The 26,060-nt window shown below is 42.4% G+C and overlaps 1 protein-coding gene across 3 annotated transcripts in view; it reads right to left on the reverse strand.

Annotated features, from left to right (window-relative positions):
• Positions 1-24,350, reverse strand: part of LOC111954366 (cGMP-dependent protein kinase 1) — a 32,405-nt gene extending 8,055 nt beyond the window's left edge. Inside the window, exons 1-21 of one of the 3 annotated variants that reach the window (XM_070435885.1) lie at positions 24,055-24,350; positions 20,122-23,706; positions 14,516-14,605; positions 14,336-14,398; positions 14,075-14,207; positions 13,797-13,963; positions 13,546-13,659; positions 13,293-13,398; positions 13,121-13,184; positions 12,948-13,025; positions 9,839-9,927; positions 9,644-9,709; positions 9,507-9,554; positions 9,245-9,404; positions 3,105-3,241; positions 2,735-2,824; positions 1,921-2,062; positions 1,515-1,678; positions 1,308-1,424; positions 1,138-1,200; positions 964-1,039 (exon numbers count right to left, since the gene is read on the reverse strand). In XM_070435885.1, the coding sequence (XP_070291986.1) occupies positions 964-1,039; positions 1,138-1,200; positions 1,308-1,424; positions 1,515-1,678; positions 1,921-2,062; positions 2,735-2,824; positions 3,105-3,241; positions 9,245-9,404; positions 9,507-9,554; positions 9,644-9,709; positions 9,839-9,927; positions 12,948-13,025; positions 13,121-13,184; positions 13,293-13,398; positions 13,546-13,659; positions 13,797-13,963; positions 14,075-14,207; positions 14,336-14,398; positions 14,516-14,603 (1,965 nt within the window). In that variant the 5' untranslated portion in view covers positions 14,604-14,605; positions 20,122-23,706; positions 24,055-24,350. The remainder of the gene's footprint in view (positions 1-963; positions 1,040-1,137; positions 1,201-1,307; positions 1,425-1,514; positions 1,679-1,920; positions 2,063-2,734; positions 2,825-3,104; positions 3,242-9,244; positions 9,405-9,506; positions 9,555-9,643; positions 9,710-9,838; positions 9,928-12,947; positions 13,026-13,120; positions 13,185-13,292; positions 13,399-13,545; positions 13,660-13,796; positions 13,964-14,074; positions 14,208-14,335; positions 14,399-14,515; positions 14,606-20,121; positions 23,707-24,054) is intronic. The other 2 variants (XM_023974048.2, XM_023974052.2) reach the window with 2 other exon arrangements.
• Positions 24,351-26,060: the final 1,710 nt, after the last annotated feature.

Raw genomic sequence — 26,060 nt, forward strand, 5'->3', positions numbered from 1 at the left:
GCAAAAAACCCTGGCAATCCACCCGATCACAAGCGCCTTTATTGAGTCCATAGGGCGGCGCACAATTGGCCCAGGTTGGCCGTGTAGCGCGTCATGTAAATAAGAATGGTTTTCTTAACGACTGCCTACATAAAATAAGGTTCATAAAATATTAATTTTTTTAATAATAATATGCTTCTAAAAGCCCCTTCATAGAATGGATCTGTCCTATATAAGTCTACTACTCGAAAATCGTCTTAATTCTCGCTCCAAAAACATTGCAACATATAACACACGGTGCTGTAGAAAAGCACTACTTCCCCAATATAAGTGAACCACCAAATCAAGAGTTCTCATCCTATTTGCGCCTCTTGATGGTCCAACATCCCTGTCTGTTGTCGTGTTTTCCCGGGTAAGAGGGCAGTAGATCTCTGGTGCATCAGATTCACAACTGTCAGCGTCCATGCACTGGGTAGCAAACAAATGTAGAATACGGAGGCGCACAGCGAATCAGACAGGTGCAGGTGTAGTACTGCTGGTAGTAGCAGTACTACCAGTAGAGCTGGTATGTGTCTCTATAGAGGTGGGCCTTACTTTTTTATCATTTATCCGGAATGAGCAGCAGCTACGTTTGGCTACATACGGACCGTTATTGGAATTCCCGTGAGCGAGTAACGGTTAATGTGATTGGATGTTAATTACTTGACTAGGCTACATATTTGACATAGATGGTTTAAWWTYTWTWTTTTMGYCAGTGAAACGAGGCTACTCAGGCGAGYAAAAAAAAATCTAAATAGACTATTTGAAKATTTCAATCACATTTTTATTTGGCKTACCCCGYCGGATTGCGTARCCCAGTTTGGGAATAGCCGTTATAGACCGTATACTGTATAAACAAATGTCCCTATAAATGATAGTATTCATACCCATTTCTAAATCCTTCGAAGGACACCTTTTAAAGTTACCTGCTGTGGCTAGACTGACCTTGCGTATGAGTCTGATTGTAGGAGCCTCCACCTGGCCCACACGCAGTTTGTGCCAGTTCATACTGCTGAACCACCTAGAGGGGAACACAGGAAATGGGGAGCGGGTGAGAGTCCTCAGAGAGAGACCYAATAATGGGTCATATACACTGGACTGTTGGGTCATCATTGTTACCTGTGATGGCGTACATCTTTAATCCCATTCTTGGTGTTTCCCAGCCTCTGACCCGGCCGAGGCCTATGGGCCATAACACAACATCAACAACCAATCAAAACACTTACACTTAACTGAGACAGAGTTAGAACAGCACCTAACACCCCAGAACACACCTGCCCATCTCTCACCTGCACAGTTTACTGATGAGGGACTTGGCCCCCTCGCCCATGTAAGGGGGGAACTTGAGCACCCCGTCCAAAATTTTAGGGTAGATCTTCGCGGGCTCAGAACTGGAGAATGGAGGGCTGAAAGGTAAAACAGTATTTTAGATAATACTTTACTAAAATGAAGAATTGAAGCTGCTTTAAATCTTTCTGTGCGGARGTGTARAGTACCTCCCCACCAGCAGCTCATAGACCAGGATACCCAGGGACCAGAAGTCAGCAGCGAAGTCGTGTCCCTGGTTCTGGATGATTTCTGGGGCCATGTATTCCGGAGTACCACAGAATGAGTAGGTCTTATCACCGTGCACTAACTCCTTAGCAAAGCCAAAGTCCACCTAGGTGTAAAAACACACACATTCAAACCCCCACACATACCCAAACACAGAGTTATGAATGCATAAACTATTTGGCGTTGCAAGTACATAGTCTCTTGTGACATACGTTAACGTTCATAGCTGGCCAGTTCACATGCAAGCAAGATTTGCTTCTGGATACTGAGATTAGAAGGCACGTACACAGAAACATGTGACAAGAGATAAAAAGCAGTGAAAGAGGGAAAGCGTAGGGTAGCACCMACCAGTTTAACGTAGCCCTTGGCATCCAGCATCAGATTCTCAGGCTTGAGGTCTCTGTACATGATGCCCTTCTTATGGAGGTAGGCGTAGGCCTCCACTACACAGGCAGTGCAGAATACAGCAATGGGCTCATCAAAACGTCCACTGTAAAAAAGAGACAATGCAGATAATACAGTTTTGATCTTAATTAAATGTCTTGAAGAATCTACAACCTCAGTTGTGTTTATCTCAATGAGAAGACTTAGGGGGATTTCACTCCAAAATGGTTTGGTTTGTTTTTTTCCCAAACTCTGGTGCATTTACCCCCTTAGTTCGGCACTTGGGAGCGCACTAAAAGAGTGCATCATGGTTCACTCAAAAACGGTGGTCTCGGTCCGATTTAATTCGGAAAACACAYGAAAAGAACCAGAGTCGCACATTATTATTGGTTGTTGAACTCCCAGCATTTGATGAAATGCACACAGCATCATAACTTCAGATCTCTGAAACATTCTGTGAGGAGCAACGCATTTATGAGTGCATCAGATGCTCKCACAATTTGTTGGAAAACCAAAGKGAAAGTAATAGGAAGATTGGGACACACAAGTGATGCTTCATRATAATCATAAATGGAGAAACYTGAGAATGTTTGTCCAATAGCAAATGACTTGCGTGGACACGTGCTTTTGTTGAGACATTTTTGTTCATTTGACATTTGGCAATGTGAAACCAATGGAATCAAATGAAAAAAAAATACAATGTAACAAAGAGTCAAACTCTGACTCTATAGCTCAAAACTATGTGTGAAAACGCCCTTAGTCAGCCTTGTTTCCTCACACTTCTTTGAGCTTGGTCCAGATCTCCCCTCCTACACAGAACTCCATAATCATGTAGATGTAGCGAGTGTCTTTGAAGGCAAAATGGAGCCTGAACATCAAGAGAAAGAAAACAGGGTTAAAGCTGGTACAGTATCCTGCGTCCTCCTGGAGCTTTGAGGGCTACAMCAGSTACAGTATCCTCAGTCCTCCTGGAGCTTTGAGGGCTACAGCAGTGTCTGCTGATTTTCCTTTATATTTCATGGTACTTAAGTGACCAATGAAAGCCCTCGATTGACAAGGGAAGAAAGAGGACTTAAGTGTGAGCTTAAATAATGATGCTTGGATGTTAAAGGTTAGAGGTCAGCGGTCACCTAGCACCCCACAATCACCTGACAATGAAGTCACTCGTGATGGCTTTGAGGATCCTCTTCTCAAACAGGACGTGCTCCTCCTGTCGCTTGGCAACAATGTGTTTCTTACTGACCCGCTTCATGGCAAAGTACTTTCCATGATGCAGAGTGGTCACCTGCGGAAAACAACAATAACAACAACAACAAAAACAGTTAMWAACTTTTGATCTAAAAAGAGCCATTTAACATTGAAATGAACTTTCTATCACGTTAAAGGGGACAGTAATCTTTRATCAGTTGATAATACGAAAATTGTGTGATCTGTTTTATTAGACTTCAGTGCAGCCTTTGCTGCTTCCATTAAAGATCCATATGTTTTTTCAGCAATATGTTATGATCAATGGATCATAACATATTGTTAMGTTTTCTGTGTCTACTAATGACTTTATACTGACCTTGAACAAAGCCTGTGTGTCCATGTACGCTGACGACTCAACAGTATACATGCCAGCTGCATCACTAAAACAGATAACTGACACCCTTAACCCTTGTGTTGTGTTCGTTTCATGTTAATTAATTCTGTGTTCCCGGTCCAAAATGACATTATAGCTGATTATAAATCCATAATAATACATATATTATCATCTAACGTTGTGTTAGATCTTTTTATCAACTTAAGTTCTTGTGACAATTACAAGCTTTGAACTTCTATTTGCTGTTTATGGCCTGGAGGCCTCATTGACCTGAGCTCATACAACTCGTTTTTGACTATAGCAAATACTCAGACGAAACATATTGTGCTYTTTGTCACATGCTACTTTGTGTCAAAGTTTAACAAGTACATTTGTTTTTTTAAATCATTTGAGTCTCAGAGTTTATTATAGTACAAGGGACAGGCAAAAGGTAAGTCAAGGCAGGCAAAGTGTCGTAATTCAAATCAGATTCAGACAGGTACAGGACGGCAGGCAGGATCAGGGTCAGGACAGGCAGAAAGGTCAGAACTGGGAAGACWAGGAAAAACAAAAACTAGAGCACAGGAAACACGGGAACACGCTGGTGGGACTTGATGGGACAAGATGAACTGGCAACAGACAAACAGAAAATGCAGGTATAAATACACAGGGGACAATGAGGGGAGATGGGAGACACCTGGTGGGGGATGGAGACAAGCACGAATACAAYTGAAACAGATCAAGGGTGTGACAAATATTTTGTCCTGCATGAGACTAATGATGATTCGAAAAAAGTCGATTGAACGGCATGAGTGCCGCTTTGTTTTTTTGCGCAGGCTTTACACACTCCAATAGTCTCTAGACAGCAATAGATAATGCCTCAAATTTCACAGCGGCATACCCTTTGTGGCAGTAATGCACCCTAAAAKAAATCRGTGCCTTTTACAGCCCGGAGTTCTGCGTGGTGCCCTTCTCCCTGAGTGTGCGTCGCAATCTGAAGCGTCTCTCACTCACACGGCTCTCTGTCACGGGTCTTTCTCACAGGCTACAAGCTAAGACAGACACATCGGGGACGCAACTGCATTACGAGGTGCATATTGAAGATATTGGAAGAAACTTTCACATTTACTTTGTCAGCCAACAAGAAGAGTAGGCCTAACGAACAGCAAAAGCACTATCCTATGTCAATCTACGATCCCCCATCGTGCAAAAGTCTACCTATACTATTCAGTGCGAGAAATAAAAGAAAAAAAATTATCTTCCCCATACTCGAAACTCACACGCTACGAATATATGCTAGTTAGGCTCTACACCCCTTGTAAAGTGGATTAATGTGCTTAATTTTAAGTTATTTGGACACTTTTCTTGTGATACAAACCTTATGTAAACATATAGGCCTATGGGCTAGGCTAAATGCGGTGTGCGACTATGATTGAAAAGTCACAAAAAAAGGCATTGTTGGGCATCATTCACAAGTGATAATATATAATTCACAAGTGATAGGCTAATATTGTCACCCATCAGACTATTATTGACTTAATCTTGTCTTTACATATACTAAATAATATGGTGACATTTGTTTTGATTTAGAATGGACCATTATCATGCACCTGTATCAAAACAGGGGCAGCGGGAAAGAATACATGTCATCTATGAAATTAAATAGCGACAGGAGGACGCRTTTCCCTGTGGTTTATTTTCATGTCAGCCAGGTAGGCTATGTGCTTAAAATTAGGAAAGTTGACAAATAAATATAGTAGGCCTAGCCTATAGAAAGCTGATGGGATCCTCCTCTTTTTATTAGCGGACATTACTCTGCATAGCCTATAGAAATGTTGCGCAACATGAGRTCATGGGCTCTCATGGAGTGTTTGATTGGATTTTCGAATAAATTTGCATTGATGTCAGAATGATTGGAGGGACAATAGAGTGCTGAGTACCAGGCAGTTTGTACGTTTGGTACGCTACTAATGACCGGCAGCAGATTCACAGCTTGGAGAACCCTAATTACTGTGACTAAACCGTCATATGGAATTTGACTGCCTTCATGACTCGTGACCGCCGGTGTGGCGGTAATATGGTCACRGCAACAGCACTAACCTCAACCCAATTGAGATGGTTTGCGATGATTTGGACTGCAGAGTGAAGAAAAAGCAGCCAACAAGTGCTCAGTATATGTGGGAACTCCTTCAAGACTTTTGGAAAAGCATTTCTCATGAAGCTGGTTGAGAGAATGCCAAGAGTGTGCAAAGCTGTCATCAAGGCAAAGGGTGGCTACTTTTAAGAATCTGTTTAAATAATTTATTTAACACGTTTTTGGTTAATACATGATTCCATATGTGCTTTTTCATAGTTTTGATGTCTTCACTATTATGCTACAATGTAGAAAAAAGTTTTTTTTTAAACCCTGGAATGAGTAGTTGTGTCCAAACTTTTGACTGGTACTGTAAGTATTCACAACCCTGAGTGAGTACATGTTAGAATCACATTTGGCAGCAATAGCATCTGTGAGTCTTTATGGGTTAGTCTCTAAGAGATTTGCACACCTGTATTGTACAATCTTTGCCCATTATTATTTTCAAAATTATTCAAGCTCTGTCAAATTGGTTGCTGATCATTGCTAGACAACCATTTCCAAATCTTGCCATACATTTTCAAGCAGATTTAAGTCAGAACTGTAACTGAGCAATTCCAGTATGGATTTAGCCTTGTGTTTTAGGTTATTGTCTTGCTGAAAGTTTAATTAATCTCCCAGTGTCTGGTGGAAAGCAGACTGAACCAGGTTTTCCTCTAGGATTTTGCCTGTGCTTAGCTCCATTCTGTTTATTTTTTATCGTCAAAAACTCCTCAGTCCTTAACGATAACTAGCATACCCATAACATGATGCAGCCATCACTATGCTTGTAAAATAGAGAGTGGTACTCAGTAATGTGTTGTATTGGATTTGCCCTAAACGTAAGACTTTGTATTCAGGACAAAAAGTTAATTGCTTTGCCACATTTTCTTTTGCTTTAGTGCCTTGTTGCGAACAGGGTGCATTTCTTTGAACATTTTTATTCTGTACAGGCTTTCTTCTTTTCACTGTGTCAATTAGGTTAGTATTGTGGAGTAATAGCCATTCAACTCTGTAACTGTTTTAAAGTCATCACTGGCCTCATGGTGAAATCCCTGAGCGTTTTCCTTCCTCTCTGGCAATTGAGTTAGCAAGGACTCCTGTATATTTGTATTGACTGGGTGTATTGATGTCACGCCTACTCCCGCTCCCCCTCTCCAGCGCACGTCATCGCCAATCTACTAACCACCAGCCCTGGCAACCATTACAACGCACACCTGCTACCCATCATTACGCACACATGGACTTCATCATCACCTTGATTTACRTCTCCTTTATTTTGCCCTCAGTAGCCTCAGTCTTCAGGCAGTATTGGTTTGTTTTGATTCACGGTCTGTACGCTTGTCATGTTTTCTTTATCTGCATTTATCATTAGTGAACTCACCTTCTGCACCTGCTTCCTGGCGTATACGGAACAATTGATACACGATACAAGTGTAATTAATAACTTCATCATGCTCAAAGGGATATTCAATGTCTGCTTTTTTGTTTTTACCCATCTACCAGTAGGTGCCCTTCTTTGCGAGGCATTGGAAAACCTCCCTGGTCTTTGTGGTTGAATCTGTTTTTGAAATTCACTAATCGATTAAAGGATCTTACAGATAATTGTATGTGTGGGGTACAGAGATGAGGTAGTCATTCAAAAATCATATGTTAAACACTATTATTGCACACAGTGAGTCTATGCAACTTATGTGACTTGCTAAGCAAATATTTACTCCTGAACTTAGTTAGTCTTGCCATAAGAAAGAGGATGAATACTTATTGACTCAAGGCATTTCAGCTTTTCATTTTTTATTACTTAGTAAAAATGTCTAAAAACATAATTCCACTTATGGTGGATTATGGTGTATTGTGTGCAGTGACAAAAATCGCAATTTTATAAATTTTTAATTCAGGCTACAAAATTTGGAAAAAAGGTGTGAATACTTTCTGAAGGCYCTTTGAATATCTCCAAACCTAAATGCATCATTTTTGGGAGAAATAAGCCTACATCTCATCTGGATCTATCATTGAATAATGTGGCTATTGAGCAAGTTGAAGAAACTAAACTGCTGGGTGTCACCCTAGATAGCAAGCTATCATGGTCAAAACATATAAACTCAATGCCACTAAAATGGGAAGAGGTCTGTCCGTGATCAGGCGTTGCTCGGATTTCTTGATATCTCAGTKAACCAGACAGGTCCTACAGTCCAGTAAAGGGGGCTTTACTATTCTTAGGTAGTGGGTTTTGTGATGAACAAGCCATCTGATTCCATGAATGATGGAACTGAGTTTGCTTTTTTGACCAAAATGTTATTTAAGGTGCTCCAAAGCTTTTGTACTATCATTCTTTATATCATTTATCTTTGCTTTAATATTATATTTTCTTATTTTTATTCACATGATTTTTCAATTTGCAGTACGTTTGCTAATCGGTTGTGCTGCCAGATATATTTGCCATACCTTTTGCCTCATCCCCCTCAACCATACAATTTTTCCCCCCCTCATCAATCCACGTGGATTTACCTGTTTTTACAGTCATTTTCTTAATGGGTGCAGACCACCAAATATTCTTTACATCATCAACATAAGAATCACCTACAAAACGTATTGTACTGTATGACCACTTATACATGTGTTGAAGATACCGAACTGTCTGTTCAAGGAGTTGGCACACAGCTCGGACACTCATCGATATCACACAAGACATGCAGCCAGAGGTCTAAAAAAATATATATATTTTATTTAAAAAAATAAAAAAAATAAAAAATTGGATAAAAAATTATTTAAAAAATTGCTAGTAAAAAATAATAGATTTTTTTTTTTTTTAAAGAAATGTAATAAAATGTATGCACTCTACTGTAAGTCGCTCTGGATAAGAGCGTCTGCTCTTGGCCAGTAGGGATATCCTTGTCTCGGTATGTAAAAATGTAATAAAAATGTATGCACTCTACTGTAAGTCGCTCTGGATAAGGTGGTCCCGTGTGGCTCAGTTGGTAGAGCATGGCGCTTGCAATGCCAGGGTTGTGGGTTCATTCCCCACGGGGGGACCAGGATGAATATGTATGAACTTTCCAATTTGTAAGTCGCTCTGGATAAGAGCGTCTGCTAAATGACTTAAATGACTTAAATGTATAAGAGCGTCTGCTAAATGACTAAAATGTAAAATGTAAATGTATTCACAGGTCCAGAATAGAGGCTGGGAAACACACATTATTAAATAGAGCCATGACTAAATGTAACTCTCTGCCAACCCCAGGTAACTCATGCTAGCAATAAAACCAGATAAAATAACACCTTACGAAACGACAGGGACTGTGAAGAGACACAGAAATTTGTATGCATGTTGTATTGTATTATGTATTGACTATCTTAAGATGAGTTAACTCGATGTGGGTCGCTCTGGATGGGAGCGTCTGATGAATGGCTACATTGTAATGTAAATGGGGTGCTATGTATTTACATATATTATGTATTTAATGTTGTGTTGTTTCCTGTTTGGACCCCAGGAAGAGTAGCCACTGCATCGGTAGCAGCAAATTGGGGATCCTAATAAATATTAAATACTTAATCGGTTGGTTTCAGCCTCTAACTTGCCAAACACAACTACAACACCAAACTCACACACATACCAGTTCAACGCGACCAAACCCTCCCACTCCGAGAGTGACAGGTTCTCCCTGGTAACGCCCCTCCTGGTACAGTACAGGGATCAGGTCCTTCAGTCTCAGAGAGGAACTAGGACTGGTCTTCTCTGGAGCATCTGGCTCCTCCAAAACCTTAGAGCTGATGCTGGAACACAGACAACAGTTACACAGCTTGACTAAAGTGGTGAAAATAGAATTAGGAGGAGAAGGGTACTGCTAAAAGGGGCAAGAGTGTCTTTGTACTCACTCATCATGGAGCTCCAGGTGTTCAATGGGGATCGTCTCCTCAAACACCCTAGAAGTGTAACATAACAGACCATTAGTCATTCAATCAATCCATAAACCAATCGATTAAGAAATGTAATATTACTTGTTCAGACTCACTCCTTATCGATGGAGAAGCAGGTCACAGGGCCAACAGCAGTACATGTTGCAGTCCTCAGGATTTCACTGCAGGTTACATACAGATCCAGACTTATGAGCAGCCACATTAACTAATAGCTACTGCACACCAGGGTAATTTTAATGAACATCATGACGTCTATTTATAGCCTTAGCTACTAATGTATCCATGGTTACCGTATCAGGGCCAATTCCCCGAAATGCTCCCCTTTGCCCATCTTGCGAATCTGTTTCTCCTGCCCGTTCAACTTCTTAGTCACCTTGACCTGAGGGCAGACACACACAAGTGCCCACGTGCACGTACACACATCCGCACACACACATACGCAGGCATTATTAGCACGCACACATACACACACACATTTTTGTCATTAGTAAACCCATGGGTTGGTAAGCACAGTTAGGATTGTATTGTAGTATTGTATTGTAGACTCCAATCCTCCACCAGTGTAGTAAGTTGTTGTTCACTATGATCATCAAACAAAGGGTGTACAAAAACAGTGGAGTCTTACTTGCAAACATTAGCACACATTTAAAGTAAAACAGCTACTCACGCTGGAAATGTGTATCACCCAATTAATATAGTTGATTTACTTGCATGTGACCAAACACTAAATTGTAGCTGGTCCCATCAGATAACATGATACGGTACAAGTTAGCTCTATGCTAACTTCACCAGGTGGCAGTGATTACATCCTGGCACAACTTCTGCTTCCAGCCCATAAAAGATCTTAGATTTTCAAGAAATAGGTCAACCTTAGCCARTAGAGGGATATTTTAAATCTACAAAATCAAGGTTTACTTGTTCTGTTGGTCTGTAACAAAATATGATGTGAAATATTGCACTGATGAATCCTTGACTATACAAATATTTGCATATATGACAAAATCCACATGTTTGTGTATCTGTTTCAAACACCCCCATGTGCTTTTTTAGAAAAAAATATAAATTAGGTCCTTACAAGAAAGTTTGTTGTACATTGTTTGAAAAAACGAAGAGCCTTATGGATTTTTCAAATAGCAGTTATGTAGGCTATAGCTATCATTATCACTTCTAGGTGCCACATACTGCTAAAGCGATTGACTTATAATTGATAGTGTTTTTTTATCTCAGGTTCGAGCCCAGTTAGCATCAACATTTTTTGTTGAGGAAAAAATTTAAGTGGATAATTATAATAATGCATTTGTATTGATTATGGATCCCCCAGCAGCTACTCTTCGGTGTTTCGGCAAAATTAAGGTAGTTATACAATTTTAAAAACATTACAATACATTAATAACAGATTTCACAACACCTTAAATGTGTGCCCTCTGGCCACTACTCCACTACCACATATCTATAACACAAAATCCATGTATATGTGTGTATATAGTGCTTATATTATCATGTATGTGTGTGCATGTGTCTGTGCCTATGTGTGTGTCTCTTCACAGTCCCCGCTGTTCCATAAAGTGTATTTTTACCTGTTTTTCAAAATCTGATTCTACTGCTTACATCTGTTACCTGATGTGGAATAGAATTCCATGTAATCTTGGCTAAATGTAGTACTGTGCACTTTTTGGCCATCAAGGAAAACACTGTCTGGCGCAAACCCAACACCTCTCATCACCCCGAGAACACCGCAGCATCATGCTGTGGGGATGTTTTTCATCGGCAGGGACTGCGAAACTGGTCAGAATTTAAGGAATGATGGATGGTGCTAAATACAGGGAAATTCTTGAGGGAAACCTGTTTCAATCTTCCAGAGATTTGAGACTGGGATGGAGGTTCATCTTCCAACAGCATACTGCTAAAGCAACACTTGAGTGGTTTAAGGGGAAACATTTAAATGTTTTGGAATGGCCTAGTCAAAGCCCAGACCTCAATCCAATTGAGAATCTGTGGTATGACTTAAAGATTGCTGTACACCAGCGGAACCCATCCAACTTGAAGGAGCTGGAGCAGTTTTGCCTTTAAGAATGGGCAAAAATCACAGTGGCTAGATGTGCCAAGCTTATAGAGACATACCCCAAGATACTTGCAGCTGTAATTGCTGCAAAATATGGCTCTATAAAGTATTGAATTTGGGGGGTTGAATAGTGATGCATGCTCAAGTTTTCAGTTTTTTMGTCTTATTTATTGTTTGTTTCACAATAAAACATATTTTGCATCTTCAAAGTGGTAGGCATGTTTTGAAAATKAAATGATACAAACCCCCCAAAAATCTATTTTAATTCCATGTTATAAGGCAACAAAATAGGAAAAATGCCAAAAATGTCGAAAAGCATTAAACATTTATGGCAATTTAGCTACCTAGCTCGCAGTTGCTAGCTAATGTGTCCTATTTCGCTAGCTTGCTGTTGCTAGCTAATTCGTCCTGGGATATAAACATCGAGCTGTTATTTTACCTGAATTGCACAAGGTCCTCTACTCCGACAATTAAGCCACACATAAAACAGTCAACRGAATCGTTTCTAGTCATCTCTCCTCGTTCCAGACTWTTTCTTCTTTGGACTTTATATGGCGATTGGCATCTAACTTTCATAGTTACCATGACAACGACTGACCTCAGTTCGTCTTTCAATCACTCACCTGGGTATAACCAATGAGGAGATGGCACGTGGGTATCTGCTTCTATAAATCAATGAGGAGATGGGAGAGGCAGGACTTGCAGCACTTTCTGAGCCACAATTAGAAGCAACTTCTATTTTAGCGCCTGGCAACASAGACGCTCTATTTTATCGCCTGGCAACGGGACGSGAGCGTTGTGGTCAGCATGTCAGTCCTGCGACCCCAGCGCTTATGATAAAATCAACAGCACAAAACCGAAGATGTTGATCTGTTTTAAACAATTGAACTTTTGTCATCATGTTTACTACATAGCCATCTGTAAATAGCCCATCCAACTACCTCATCCCCATACTGTATTTATTTATTTATCTTGCTCCTTTGCACCCGAGTYTCTCTACTTGCACATTCATCTTCTGCACATTCTACCATTCTAGTGTTTAATTGCTATATTGTAATTACTTCGCCACCATGGCCTATTTATTGCCTTACCTCCCTTAACCTAACTCATTTGCATATAAATGAATATAATATCTTCATTTACGATGACAGTAAATGAAGTAAACTCACAGATTTTTCTCACTAGTTTAACCATTAAGAGATTTAAAATAAATTCTTCAGCACAATTTAACTAGGTGCTCTAGAAAGAGCTCCCATAGTGACTGTGTAGCAGCCCATTTGTGTGTCATAACMTTAATAGTTTTGGATCACTGTAACCAACAAACATGTCCCCTGTACCTCTCCTTTGAGAATGATGTAGAACGTGTTGCCCTCTMCCCCCTCACGTACAATGACATCATTGTTCTGGTACTTCACCTACAAGAAGGAACAGATTTCATATGGATTTGGATGTTAATGCTCTGGAAAATGTATCTACTATGGGGAGGTGTGTCAAATGGCTGAGTACAAACCTCCTCCATGGAGTCAATTATCTTAGAGAGCTGACTGTCATTTAGGGCCTTCAGAGTCCGAGACCTGATACGTAAGCATATCAGAGCAGAATTAGAAGAGTGTGCGGGTGSGTGGGTGCATGTGCGTGTGACCAAGAGAGTGCAAGTTGGAAGGTTAAGTGTGTAAACTCACGTTTTTAGGAAGCCCATTAGCTGTTCACGTTTCTTCTTGGACTTGTTGGTCATGATGGTTCTATACATCTGTCTCTCCATAAACCACAGACGCACCACTGTCTTGGCTACGACGATGGGAGTGAGGGGGACAATTCATTCATAACAACAAGCAATATTCGGTACAGCACACATGCATAATACAGAATGTAGGAAGGTACACAGTTACCATATTGTGTACTTCTCAATATCCACATTTTATAATACCATCTCACCTTTGACTGTGGCTGTGCGTTTGCAGTTATACAGAATAGCCAACTCTCCAAAAACATCCCCACAGGTCAGGGTTCGAAGGTTACAATCTGCTTGACTGACAAGGAGCTCACCCGCTGAAGAGAGAMATAGAGGGGGGACATTGAGGGGTGAGGGTTATCATTTAATTGGGAATAGTAAGCAGACATAGCAACCCTTATTTGGGAAATGTTTGTTGTGTATCTCCGTATATGGTTGAGAAATTGACACATACCTGCTACGATGTACATGCTGTCTCCCTCAGTGCCCTCCTTGATTACATCATTTCCTGGTTTGAAGTCGATGGCCACCAGGAGCTCCACCATCATGGTGATCTGCTCATCGTCAAGGCGTCTCAGGAAGTCATTCTTCTGGATGGCCTTGACGATCAGACTCGTCTCACTGTGGAAAGAGACATACTGTATATATTCACACCAGCATACTCTACTGACGTCACATAACACATGATACTGTACATATCATGATGCTGCATGCATAGCCTTAGCCAATKACCTGACGGTCTTCTTGACTTTAGTCTTCATGATCTCCAGCTGATCCTCTGGGATTGGCTCAGGGGCCATGACAGCCGCTCTGCTCTTCCTGACCACAAGTCCCCCTTCATCACTGATCCTCTGATCAGGGAACTCTGGAATAGATACAATCCACACACAGGACATAGGGTTAATATACATGCTGCTCTTTGGTTAGTGATCTGACACAAATGGCTGCCGTTCGTCACCCAGTGGGTTGCCATAGTCACATTTAGCACTTTACCCAGGTCATGGTAATGACTCTGTAGCTCCTGCAGTAACTTCTCCGTCTCCTGCAGTCTTCTTTCTACAGGTGAAAGGAGACCATTGGTTGTGATAGTTGTGGTTTAGATCATGGTTTATTTTATGGCTGTAGTCTTGGTTGTGATCATAATCATGGTCAGGGTCGTGGTTGTGGTTGTACCCAGGTCCTTGTTGTGGTTCTGCAGCTCCTGGTTGATCAGGGTCTGTTTCTCCAGCTGCTGCCTCAGCTCCTCCACCTGGCACTCCATGGCTGAGGGGAGGGGTAGAGGATGTGTGAGGAGTCACAGGATGGAAAACAAATTAACATGTAGGCTTACACACAAAATGTAAGCGCTTATGCACACATGTACTCACACTCATACCAGCTGCATAAAACATGCACCCACCCACCCACGCATGCGCACGCACTCGCGCACACACCACTGCCTCATCTGTCATTAAACTGGCACACAGCCAGCATTCAGCGAGAGGTCTCTACACTGTCATCATGAATAATGCACACAAATGATGGGCTACCAACAGGAGGTACTGTAAATACCATCACACCCTGGGAAGACGACGCATATAGAAACTGTTATCACTAACGCAAAGTCCTGTCCTAATTAAATGGTCACGTTGTGTTTATATTCACTTAAACACTTAAACACGTGACTCTAATATTTGTGTACCTTTTGGCAGTCTCATAAATCAGACAATTGTTTCCGAAATCAAAGCTACCTTTTGGTGTGTGCAGGAATAATTTGCTGGTGCATGTCTTAAACACAAACCCACTCTCTCATGCGATCACTAATTGTTTGTGTTTTCTTGAATGTGTCTGTGCATATACAGTACATCTCCCTGGGCCATTCATGTGTATGAGTATGCATGTACACGCTAGCAGGGACACACACACAGCTGTGAACAAAAAGTCCTACCCAAATACACGGATCAGTTTACAATTGCACTGATTGCGAGGGCTAATTTAGTAGAGAGCATCCATGCAAACAAATCACAGGGTTAGCCTAGCACACACATCCCCATCAAATCTAGTTTTATCTGTCACATGCGCCGAATACAACAGGTGTACACCAGTGGAGGCTCCACAGAGGAGGAAGGGGAGGACCATCCTCCTCAGTGAAATTTCCTAAAAAAGATAAACATTAGAAACATTAAAAAAGTTATAATTTTTAGGTACAACTATACTAAATATATTCATATGTCACCAAATAATTGAYTAAAATACACAGTTTTGCATTGAAAGTCTACAGTAATTTCAACAGCACTGTCTGGGGTAGCACCATGGTGTAGCCGGAGGACAGCTTGAAGAACCCCTTTCATTCTCTGGGGTACACAGAAAAGGTGCGAATTAAAAGTGAGMGTCGCAGTGATGCCAACTTAGCAATTTTGTTGCTAGATTTAGCAACTTTTCAGACTACTCTGGCAACTTATTTTTCAAACAGCACCTAGCAACAAATTTTGCTACTTTWAAAAATGTATTTTGAACTTTTAGCAACTTTTGAAAAGTGACTCAAACGCTAAAATGCACGTATTTTCCCTCTAAATGACACAAAAACGATTTTCTCTGTCACACACTCAGTCACAACACACGTGCCTGGCTGCAAAAGTGCATTGTGAGTGAAGTCAGCAGCAGGCCAGCAGCAATTTCAGCAAATRGCAGATCATTGTTGGCTGACGGCAGCAGCAGTAGTACGGYTTCGACGAGCCAAACCCAATGACTATAGTTGGTCACGAATGTTTGATCTTGAACAGAACTTACACCATCAATCAACATGTRTCAATCAAAATTGTACAGCCAGAAGTACAGAAAAMAGTGGGAGTCTGTACATTAAATGTCAAATCATATTTTTCGCTGAGATGGCCAGTCATTTTGAGTAACAACCTGCCTGCCTCTAGCAACTTACCCTGAAAATTAGTTGGCAACACTGGAGGGTCGACCTCTGCCTGAGATCAGTTTCATGAAGGATGAAAAAGTGAGGGCGTTCAATTTCAACTGGTATCAATAGTATAGCTGGTTAACAGGGAGCTTTTCATCAAGCCACCTGTATTGCTGGCCTTGCCTGCTTTTTGGAAAGTCTGAGCCTTGGTCGAAAGGTGTGTACAGTGACCTGAAGAACATCGTTTGTTCAGCTAAACAGCAAAACAAAAGCAGGGAGCGTATGAATGCCCACGTATCGAACTTGTGACTGTCTTTTCCGAATGATTTGATAGCGTCCATCGCATCATGCATGAAAATGTAGATTAAAGAGAGAGGTTGACGCAGCGCATTTTTTCACGTTTGCTCAAGTAGGCTTTCCACTTTCCTCCAGTATTTATTTAGCAAAGATGACAACACATAATCAGTCCGGACAGACCCAAGCAAAATCTCTACACCTAAACATCAGAAATCTAACATGCTGTATGGGATGAAAATGAGWCTGTTTTTCAGTCTGATCAACTGTAGGCTGCTAATAAGAGCAGCTGCATAATGTTACATCTTATCTGCCCTGTCCATCTGTTCAGGGTAAACTAATTGGTAACGTTAAGTATTTATAGTCCATTTATGTGTCAGGAGAAAATGTGAACGTGATCAAATTTAGTTTATATTCAAAATTGGGCTGGCTAGGCTGCCTATATGTTTTTAATCCAAAATGAATCAGTCAACATAATAGTGATGACAGATGTGAGTACATTTTTTGGCCAACAGTTGGCCAACAGTTGCATAGGCCAACAGTTGCATAGGCCTGCATGATGCAAACATGCATTAAGCAAGCTCAGCCCTGTGAGTTCTGTTGTCTGGGTAGAGGAAATCCTCCTCCTAATCCGGTCTAAATATAATTTATATGAACAAATATAAGGTAGCTGCAGTTTGACAGGGGTTTCATCCCCTCAGGGCAAGGAGTTTTTTATAACCATGTGACCTGATTAGGAAAAAATGGTCCCATCATAGCCCATATGAAACCTTTTTACAACTGATTAATCACTGTCATACCTTATAGGGTTCAGAGTTTTCCTAGTTAGGTTAACATATAAGGAAYAACTCCAGGACCTAGGGGGTAAAAATTGCCCCACCACTCTGGGACCTATGGTGCCACCAGTCTGCTTGCAGTTGTCTGTTATCGTCAGGTATGTGGATAATCAGGGCTGTATTCAGCAATGTTTTTTGGCCTACTTTGAAGTGGGTGAGATGCGCAGTCTGTGTTTGACTTCATAGAGAAACTCGTTGTCCAAACCTACGATGGCATAGCTATAAGGAATGTATCTGCTATTTTATTTACAGCTAAGTCCCCTCCTGTTCCTTGATTAAGAGGCGATGACCACTCCACTCCACTACCATTGTCAACTCTCTCATGACATGAATTTAAGCCATGTCTCACGTGCCCGCTCATCCACTGGCACATTGAATGTTTCCTCTCCAAGCACTTTGAGTACCCCTATCAATTTTAGCTCATTATTGTATGTAGTCAGTCACATACACAAAAACAATCACATTATTACACATCAATGATTTTACTCCTTGCTTGGACAAACTCATTCTTAGCTCTTTTGTCTAACTCTATAGTGTATTATTGTTTTTTGTTTTCCCAGTCAAATCCTGTCCTGTACTGGTCAAGCCMCTGAACACCTCAACTCCTGCYTCATACCCTCATTACATCCCTGCTGTGATCTCTGTCCAACACTGTSTAAGTAGCCCTCTCATTCCTATTCCCCATAATATTGTACTATAAATGTCTCTATTAAATGCTTTGTGTTAAAAGACTTGGTCTTTGACGATTTTTGAAACACACTTTGCTGTCTCCCATCCTCCTCAATGTTTCAATTCACCCATCTCCGCTAGTGTAGACCTTACAGTGAAATGCTTACTTACAAGCCCTTAACCAACAATGCAGTTTTAAGAAAAATAAGTGTGAGGAAAGTATTTACTGTAAGTTAAAAAATAAAGAAGAAAATAGAAAAATAACAAGTAATTAAAGAGAAACAATAAAATAACAGTAGCGAGGCTATATACAGGGGGTACCAGTACAGAGTCAATGTGCGGGGGTACCGGTTAGTCGAGGTAATATGTATATGTGGGTAGAGGTAAAGTGACTATGCATAGATAATAAACAGTGACAAGGAGCAGCGTAAAATAGTCCGGGGAGCCATTTMATTAGCTGTTCAGGAGTCTTATGGCTTGGGGGTAGCAGCTGTTGAGGAGCCTMTTGGTCCTATACTTGGCGCTCCAGTACCACTTAATGTGTGGTAGCAGAGAAAACAGTCTATAACTTAGGTAACTGGAGTCTCTGACAATTTTATGGGCTTTCCTCTGACACCGCCTGGTGTAGAGGTCTTGGATGGCAGGAAGCTTGGCCCCAGTGATGTACTGGGCCGTACGGACTACCCTCTGTAGTGCTTTGCGGTCGGAGGCCGAGCAGTTGCCATACCAGGCGGTAATGTAACCAGTCAGGATACTGTCAATGGTGCAGCTGTAGAACCTTTTCAGGATCTGAGGACCCTTGCCGAATCTTTTCCGTCTCCTGATGGGTATTAGGCGTTGTCATGCCCTCTTCACGCTGTCTTGGTGTGTTTGGACCATGATAGTTTTTTGGTGATGTGGACACCAAGGAACTTGAAGCTCTCAACCTGCTCCACTACAGCCCCGTCGATGAGAATGGGGGCTTGCTCGGTCATCCTTTTCCTGTAGTCCACAATCATCTTCTTTGTCTTGATCACGTTGAAGGAGTGGTTGTTGTCTTGGCACCACACGGCCAGGTCTCTGACCTCCTCTCTATAGGCTGTCTCATCGTTGTCTGTGATGAGGCCTACCACTGTTGTGTCGTCGGCAAACTTAATGATGGTGTTGAAGTCGTGCTTGGCCATGCAGTCCTGGGTGAACAGAGAGTATAGGGGGGACTGAGCACACACCCCTGATCCAGTATCAGAGGGAGGTGTTTAGTCCCAGGGTCCTTAGCTTAGTGATGAGCTTTGAGGGCACTATGGTGTTGAACGCTGAGCCATGAGTATGTTGACCTGTTTAAAGCTCTTATTCACATCGGCTACGGAAAGCAAGATCACACAGTCGTCCTTAACAGCTGATGCTCTCATGCATGCTTCAGTGTTGCTTGCCTTGAAGCGAGCATAGAAGTCATTTAGCTCGCCTGGTAGGCTCGTGTAACCGGGCAGCTTATGACTGTGCTTCCCGTTGCAGTCCTTAATAGTTTGGAAGCCCTACCACATCCAACGAGCGTCAGAGCCAGTGTTGTACGATTCAATCTTAGTCCTGTATTGGCGCTTTGCCTGTTTGAGGGCAGTCGGAGGGCATAGTGAATAGCATAGTGGGATTTCTTATAAGCATCCGGGTTGGAGTCCCGCTCCTTAAAAGCGGCAGCTCTACCCTTTAGCTCAGTGCGGATGTTGCCTGTAATCCATGGCTTCTGGTTGTGGTATGTACGCACGGTCACTGTGGGAACGACATCATCGATGCACTTATTGATGAAGCCAGTGACTAATGTTGTGTACTCGTCAATGCCATCAGAAGATTCCCGGAACATTTTCCTGTCTGTGCTAGCAAAATAGACCTGTAGCTTAGCATCTGCGTTAACTGACCACTTCCGTATTGAGCGAGTCACTGGTTACTTCCTGCTTGATGATGGCGCTGGAGGGGAAGGCTGCCGTCTTTCGGCTCTTAACCAACCATGCTACTTTGATGGGTTTTTCGCTTTGTTCGTAATTTGTTTTATACATAATGTTGCTGCTACCGTCTCTTATGACCGAAAAGAGCTTCTGGACATCAGAACTGCGATTGCTCACCTCAAACTGGACGAAGAGTTCTTCTTCAATYAGTCGGACAGGAGGGAAATAATGCAGATATCCGACCAGGCCCAGATCCCCGTTAATCACTGGAAAAGGAAATGGAGATTTCACGAAAGAGAGTGGCTAATCTGCCCTTGCCTTCCGTCCTGCTAGCTAACGTTCAATCGCTTGCAAATAAATGGGACGAACTGAAAGCACATTTATCCTACCAATGGGACATTAAAAACTGTAATATCTTGTGTTTCACAGAGTCGTGGCTAACATGCAGCTGGCGGGTAATACACTCTAAGGCAGGACAGAACAGCAGCCTCTGGTAAGACACGGGGCGGGGGCCTATGCATTTAAACAACAGCTGGTGCACGATATCTAAGGTATCTAAGTCTTGAGGTATTGCTCGCCTGAGTTAGTGTGATCTCCAGCTTATCATGAGATACTCTATCTTCCTCGAGAGTTTATCTGTATTTTTCGTCACTGTGGACATACCACCACAGACCYATGCTGGCACTAAATCCGCACTCAATGAGCTGTATACCGCCATAAGCAAACAGGAAAACGTTCATCCAGAGGCGGCGATCCTAGTGGCCGGGGACTTTAATGCAGGTAAACTTAAATCAGTTTTACCTAATTTCTTTCAGCATGTTAAATGTACAACCAGAGGGAAAGAAATTCTAGACCACCTTTACTCCGCACAAAGCTCTAGCCTCACCAACCATTTGGCAAATCTGACCATAATTCTATCCTCCTGATTCCTGCTTACAAGCATAAATTATAGCAGGAAGCACCAGTGACTATAAAAAATTGGTCAGATGAAGCAGATGCTATATGACTGTTWTGCTAGCACAGAGTGGAATATGTTCCGTGATTCTTCCGATGGCATTGAGGATTACATCACATCAGTCATCACATCAGTCACTGGCTTTATCAATAAGTGCATCGAGGATGTCGTCCCCACAGTGACGGTACGTACATACCCCAACCAGAAGCCATGGATTATAGGCAACATTCACACTGACCTAAAGGGTAGAGCTGCGGCTTTCAAGGAGCGGGAATCTGACCCGGAAACTTATAAGAAATCCCGCTATGCCCTCCGACGAACCATCAAACAGGTAAAGTGCCAATACAGGWCTAAGATCGGATCTTACTACACTGGCTCCGATGCTAGTCGGATGCGGCAGGGGTTACAAACCATAACAGACTACAAAGGGAAGCACAGCCGTACGCTGCCCAGTGACACGAGCCTARCAGACGAGCTAAATTACTTCTACACTTGCTTCGAGGCAAGTATCACTGAAACATGCAAGACAGCATCAGCTGTTTAGGACGACTGTGTGATCACGCTCTCTGCAGCGAATGTGAGTAAGACCTTTAAACAGGTCAACATTCACAATGCCACAGGGCCAGACGGACTACTAGGACGTGCACTCTAAGCATGCGCTGACCAACTGGCAAGTGTCTTTACTGACATTTTCAACCTCTCCCTGTCTGAGTCTGTAATACCAACATGTTTCAAGCAGACCACCATAGTCCCTTTGCTCAGGAACACTAAGGTAACCTGCCTAAATGACTACCGACCCGTAGCACTCACGTCTGTAGCAATGAAATGTTTTGAAATGCTGGTCATGGCTCAAATCAACAGCATCCTCGTGGACACCCTAGACCCACATACCGCCCCAACAGATCCAACGTCTCTCCTTTATTTTCAAGTTTTCCACTCCGCTAGCAAGCACCTCGCCTAAATAGGTGTGCGTTTCTTTTTCCTCTACATGGTTCACATCAAACACCATTATCCCAGAAACCCTAGACCCACTCCAATTTGCATAGTGCACCAACAGATCCACAGATGATGCAATCTTTATTGCACTCTACACTGCCTTTTCACACCTGGACGAAAGGAACACTTATGTGAGAATGCTATTCATTGACTATAGCTCATCTTACAAACACCATAGTGCCCACAAAGCTCATCACTAAGCTAAGGACCCTGGGACTAAACACCTCCCTCTGCAACTGGATCCTGGACTTCCTGATGGGCCGCCCCCAGGTGGTAAGAGTAGGTAACAACACATCTGCCACGCTGACCCTCAACACGGGAGCCCCTCAGGGGTGCGTACTCAGTCCCCTCATGTACTCCCTGTTCACTTATGACTGCACGGCCAGGCAGAACTCCAACACCATCATTACGTTTGCTGATGACACAACAGTGGTAGGCCTGATCACCGACAACGATGAGACAGCCCCCTGCCCCCTCTGGAACACTGGTGCTACTCTCTGTTATTATCTATGGATAGTCACTTTAATAACTCTACCTACATGTACATATTACCTCGACACCGGTGCCCCCGCACATTGACTCTGTACTGGTACCCCCTGTATATAGCACTGCTATTGTTATTTAGTGCTGCTCTTTAATCATTTATTATTCTTATCTCTTACTTTGAGGTATTTTCTTAGCTGAATTGTTGGTTAAGGGCTTGTAAGTAAGCATTTCACTAAGGTCTGCACCTGTTGTATTCGGCACGTGTGACAAATACAATTTGATTTAGTTTTTGATTGTAAGCAGGAATCAGGAGGATAAAGTTATTGTCAGATTTGCCAAATGGAGGGCGAGGGAGATCTTTGTACGCATCTCTGTGTGTGGAGTTATTGTGGTCTAGAGTTATTTTTCCTCTGGTTGCGCATGTAATGTGCTGGTAGAATTGAGTTCAAACGGATTTAAGTTTCGCTGCATTAAAGTCCCTGGCCACTAGGAGCACCGCCTCTAGATGAGAATTTTTTTGTTTTCTTATGGCCTTATGCAGCTCGTTGAGTGCGGTCTTAGTGCCAGCATTGGTTTGTGGTGGTACATAGATAGCTATGGAAAATATAGATGAAAACTCTCTTGCTAAATAGTGTGGTCTACAGCTTATCATAAGATTCTCTACCTCAGGCGAGCAAAACCTTGAGACTTCCTTAATATTACATTTCGTGCACTAGCTGTTTTAGAAAAATAGACAGACAGCCACCCCTTGTCTTCCCAGAGGCAGCTGGTCTATCTTGCCGATGCACCGAAAACCCAGCCAGCTGTATGTTATCCATGTCGTTGTTCAGCCACGACTCAGTGAAACATAAGATATTCCAGTTTTTTAATGTCCCGTTGGTAGGATAGTCTTGATCGGAGCTCATCCACTTATTATCCAATGGTTGCACATTGGCTAATAGGACTGATGGTGGAGGCGGATTACCCACTCGCCGTCGGATCCTTACAAGGCACCCCGACCTACATCCCCAATATATCGGTCTCTTCTTCATGCGAATGACGGTGATTTGGGCCTTGTCGGGTGTCTGAAGTAAATCCTCTGCGTCCGACTCGTTAAAGAAAAAATCTTTGTCCAGTATGAGGTGAGTAATCGCTGTTCTGATATCCAGAAGCTCTTTTCGGTTAAAGGAGACGGTAGCAGAAACATTATGTACAAAATAAGTTACAAAGCAAACACAATAGCACAATTGGTTCAGAGCCAGTGAAACGGCAGCCATCTCCTCCGATGCCATCCCGCACTGCCTAGCGCCCGCTCTTCACGTGACCCCAATTACCTTTACTTCACCCTGAACATTGGACAGGGCAGAGATTAGACATGGTATTACAGTGATTGTAAAGTCACCCAGCAAACACCTAACAGAAATAAAGTAGATTAAGAGGCTACATTTTCCACTCTGTAATTATAGACAAAACTATTTCATTTCTAAATGGAAAATATGAATTAATTGGTGTGAAGTGTATGTCAGTCATGTTTAAAAAGTCCACTGGCCCCAAGCCAGCCACTACAGTCACAACCCGAGGTCATMAAAACTAGATGCACATAGTTGCAACTGGGTTCTGATGTTGCTCCAACAGGTCTCATTTTGGAACAAATACATTGATGCTACAGGGGAAAAGACTTAAGTTAGACTCACCTGTAGTCTGTGAAGAGAGGAGGGGTAGGACGGAGGGTGAGTCTGTGTAGCTGCTAGGGTGACCACATGGATCTTCATATGAGGTTCAAGACCTTCCTCCAGCACTCTGTAAATCCAGCTAAGGATAAGTGTTGTGTAGGTCCTGTATCAGGCTTTCTCCACCTGTAGCTTGAAGGGAAATCCTATTCAGAGTCCACTCACTTGTACACACACTGACTCCTATCTCTATTCAGAGTCCACTCACTTGTACACACACTGACTCCTATCTCTCTGTTTACCTACTATTACCTAATCCTGTATTTTTCCTCTCTCTGATCTCACCTGGCTCCCCCCATACTTCGTACTCTTACTTCTCTATCTCCCTTTCTTCCACTCCCCCTGTCTCTCCTTATCTGTGTCTGCTCAGCAGCTCCAGTGTTGGATCATTAACCAGACCCCAGAGGCACCTCCTATCACACAAGATAGAGGATGACAGAGTGGAACCGAGGAGGATGGGTGGGAGGGAGGGAGGGAGGGAGGGAGGGAGGGAGGAGAAAAAGTGCAGGAACTCAGGGAGGTTGAAATAGAGGGGGGGCTAGGAAAAAAATAAGAGATGGAGGGGGAAAATTAAGGGGAGGGCAGAGGAGCGTGGAACAGGGAAAGGAAGAAGGAGTGGGAGGGAAAGGGAATACTCCTCATACTCCGTCTTGATCTCCATTTGTAAGAAGCAAAACAACCATGAATACACAGGCCTTTTGACACAGGGGAAGAGAGAGAGCGGTAAAGACAAAGAGATCAWTACAGACCCACATTGTATTAGCACTAAATTGTGCCAGAGCAGGTTCAAAAGATAGGAGTGACAGAAAAGTGAGAGTCAAAGGTACGTAATACTAAAAGTCCTAAATAGCACCTTGCAAAACACATAATCACCAGAGACTTTCAACCACTGGTTTCAACCAGCAGAAACTAGCATTAATCGTACAATAAAACGATATACGCTGAGGTTAAAACAAGATGGGAAAAGCTGCTYCTACTTTATCATATGCCGTCTTTCCACAGAAAGCCACAGTGAAATCATTGGATATTTTCCAGCCCAGCATCCTTTAAGGAATGTAAATGAYGCTGAAGGGTTCACATTGTGACAGAGGATGTGGGGATTTTTATTGTCTTCAGTTGATTATTGATACCCTTTCTGTTAATCAATACCCAACGACATTAACAACCAGATGAAAGAGGTATAGACCTGGAGCACCAAATGACAAGCAGTACTGTTTTACCACTGAGACACCAACACAGTGATATAATAAAACAATCCAAACAAATTGATGTGCTCTTACTCGTGGTAAATACAGCAGTGATAAGGTAGACGCGTATCAACTGAAAAACAGAAAATTGACAGACACAACCTGAACAACTATTTTACATTGTTACTTTTTTTATTGAGGAATACAATTTCAATGTCTTGACTGGTGTCATGGTAACAGATAGAAATGGACAATGGAAGGTCTAAATTAKTTTAGATTGTTATTGCTATCGCAGTGCAGCTGGGATAGTGGTCAGTCAGTGGTATATGGGGCCTTCCTCCCAAAGTCCAGGTGGTGTCATAACTCTCCTGTGACGATCTGAAGGATCAGATTACAGGGGGGTCCGCTCTACACCATGCCTCTCCTCATAGAGGGGGAGCGCGGAAGTCAAATCATCAAAATCAAATCAAGTTTCTTTTATATAGCCCTTCGTACATCAGCTAATATCTCGAAGTGCTGTACAGAAACCAGCCTAAAACCCCAAACAGCAAGCAGCAGGTGTAGAAGCACGGTGGCTAGGAAAAACTCCCTAGAAAGGCCAAAACCTAGGAAGAAACCTAGAGAGGAACCAGGCTATGAGGGGTGGCCAGTCCTCTTCTGGCTGTGCCGGGTGGAGATTATAACAGAACATGGCCAAGATGTTCAAAATGTTCATAATGACAAGCATGGTCAAATAATAATCAGGAATAAATGTCAGTTGGCTTTTCATAGCCGATCATTAAG

The sequence above is a fragment of the Salvelinus sp. IW2-2015 genome, linkage group LG28 (genome assembly GCF_002910315.2).
Source record: "Salvelinus sp. IW2-2015 linkage group LG28, ASM291031v2, whole genome shotgun sequence".
Classification (NCBI taxonomy): Eukaryota; Metazoa; Chordata; class Actinopteri; order Salmoniformes; family Salmonidae; genus Salvelinus; species Salvelinus sp. IW2-2015.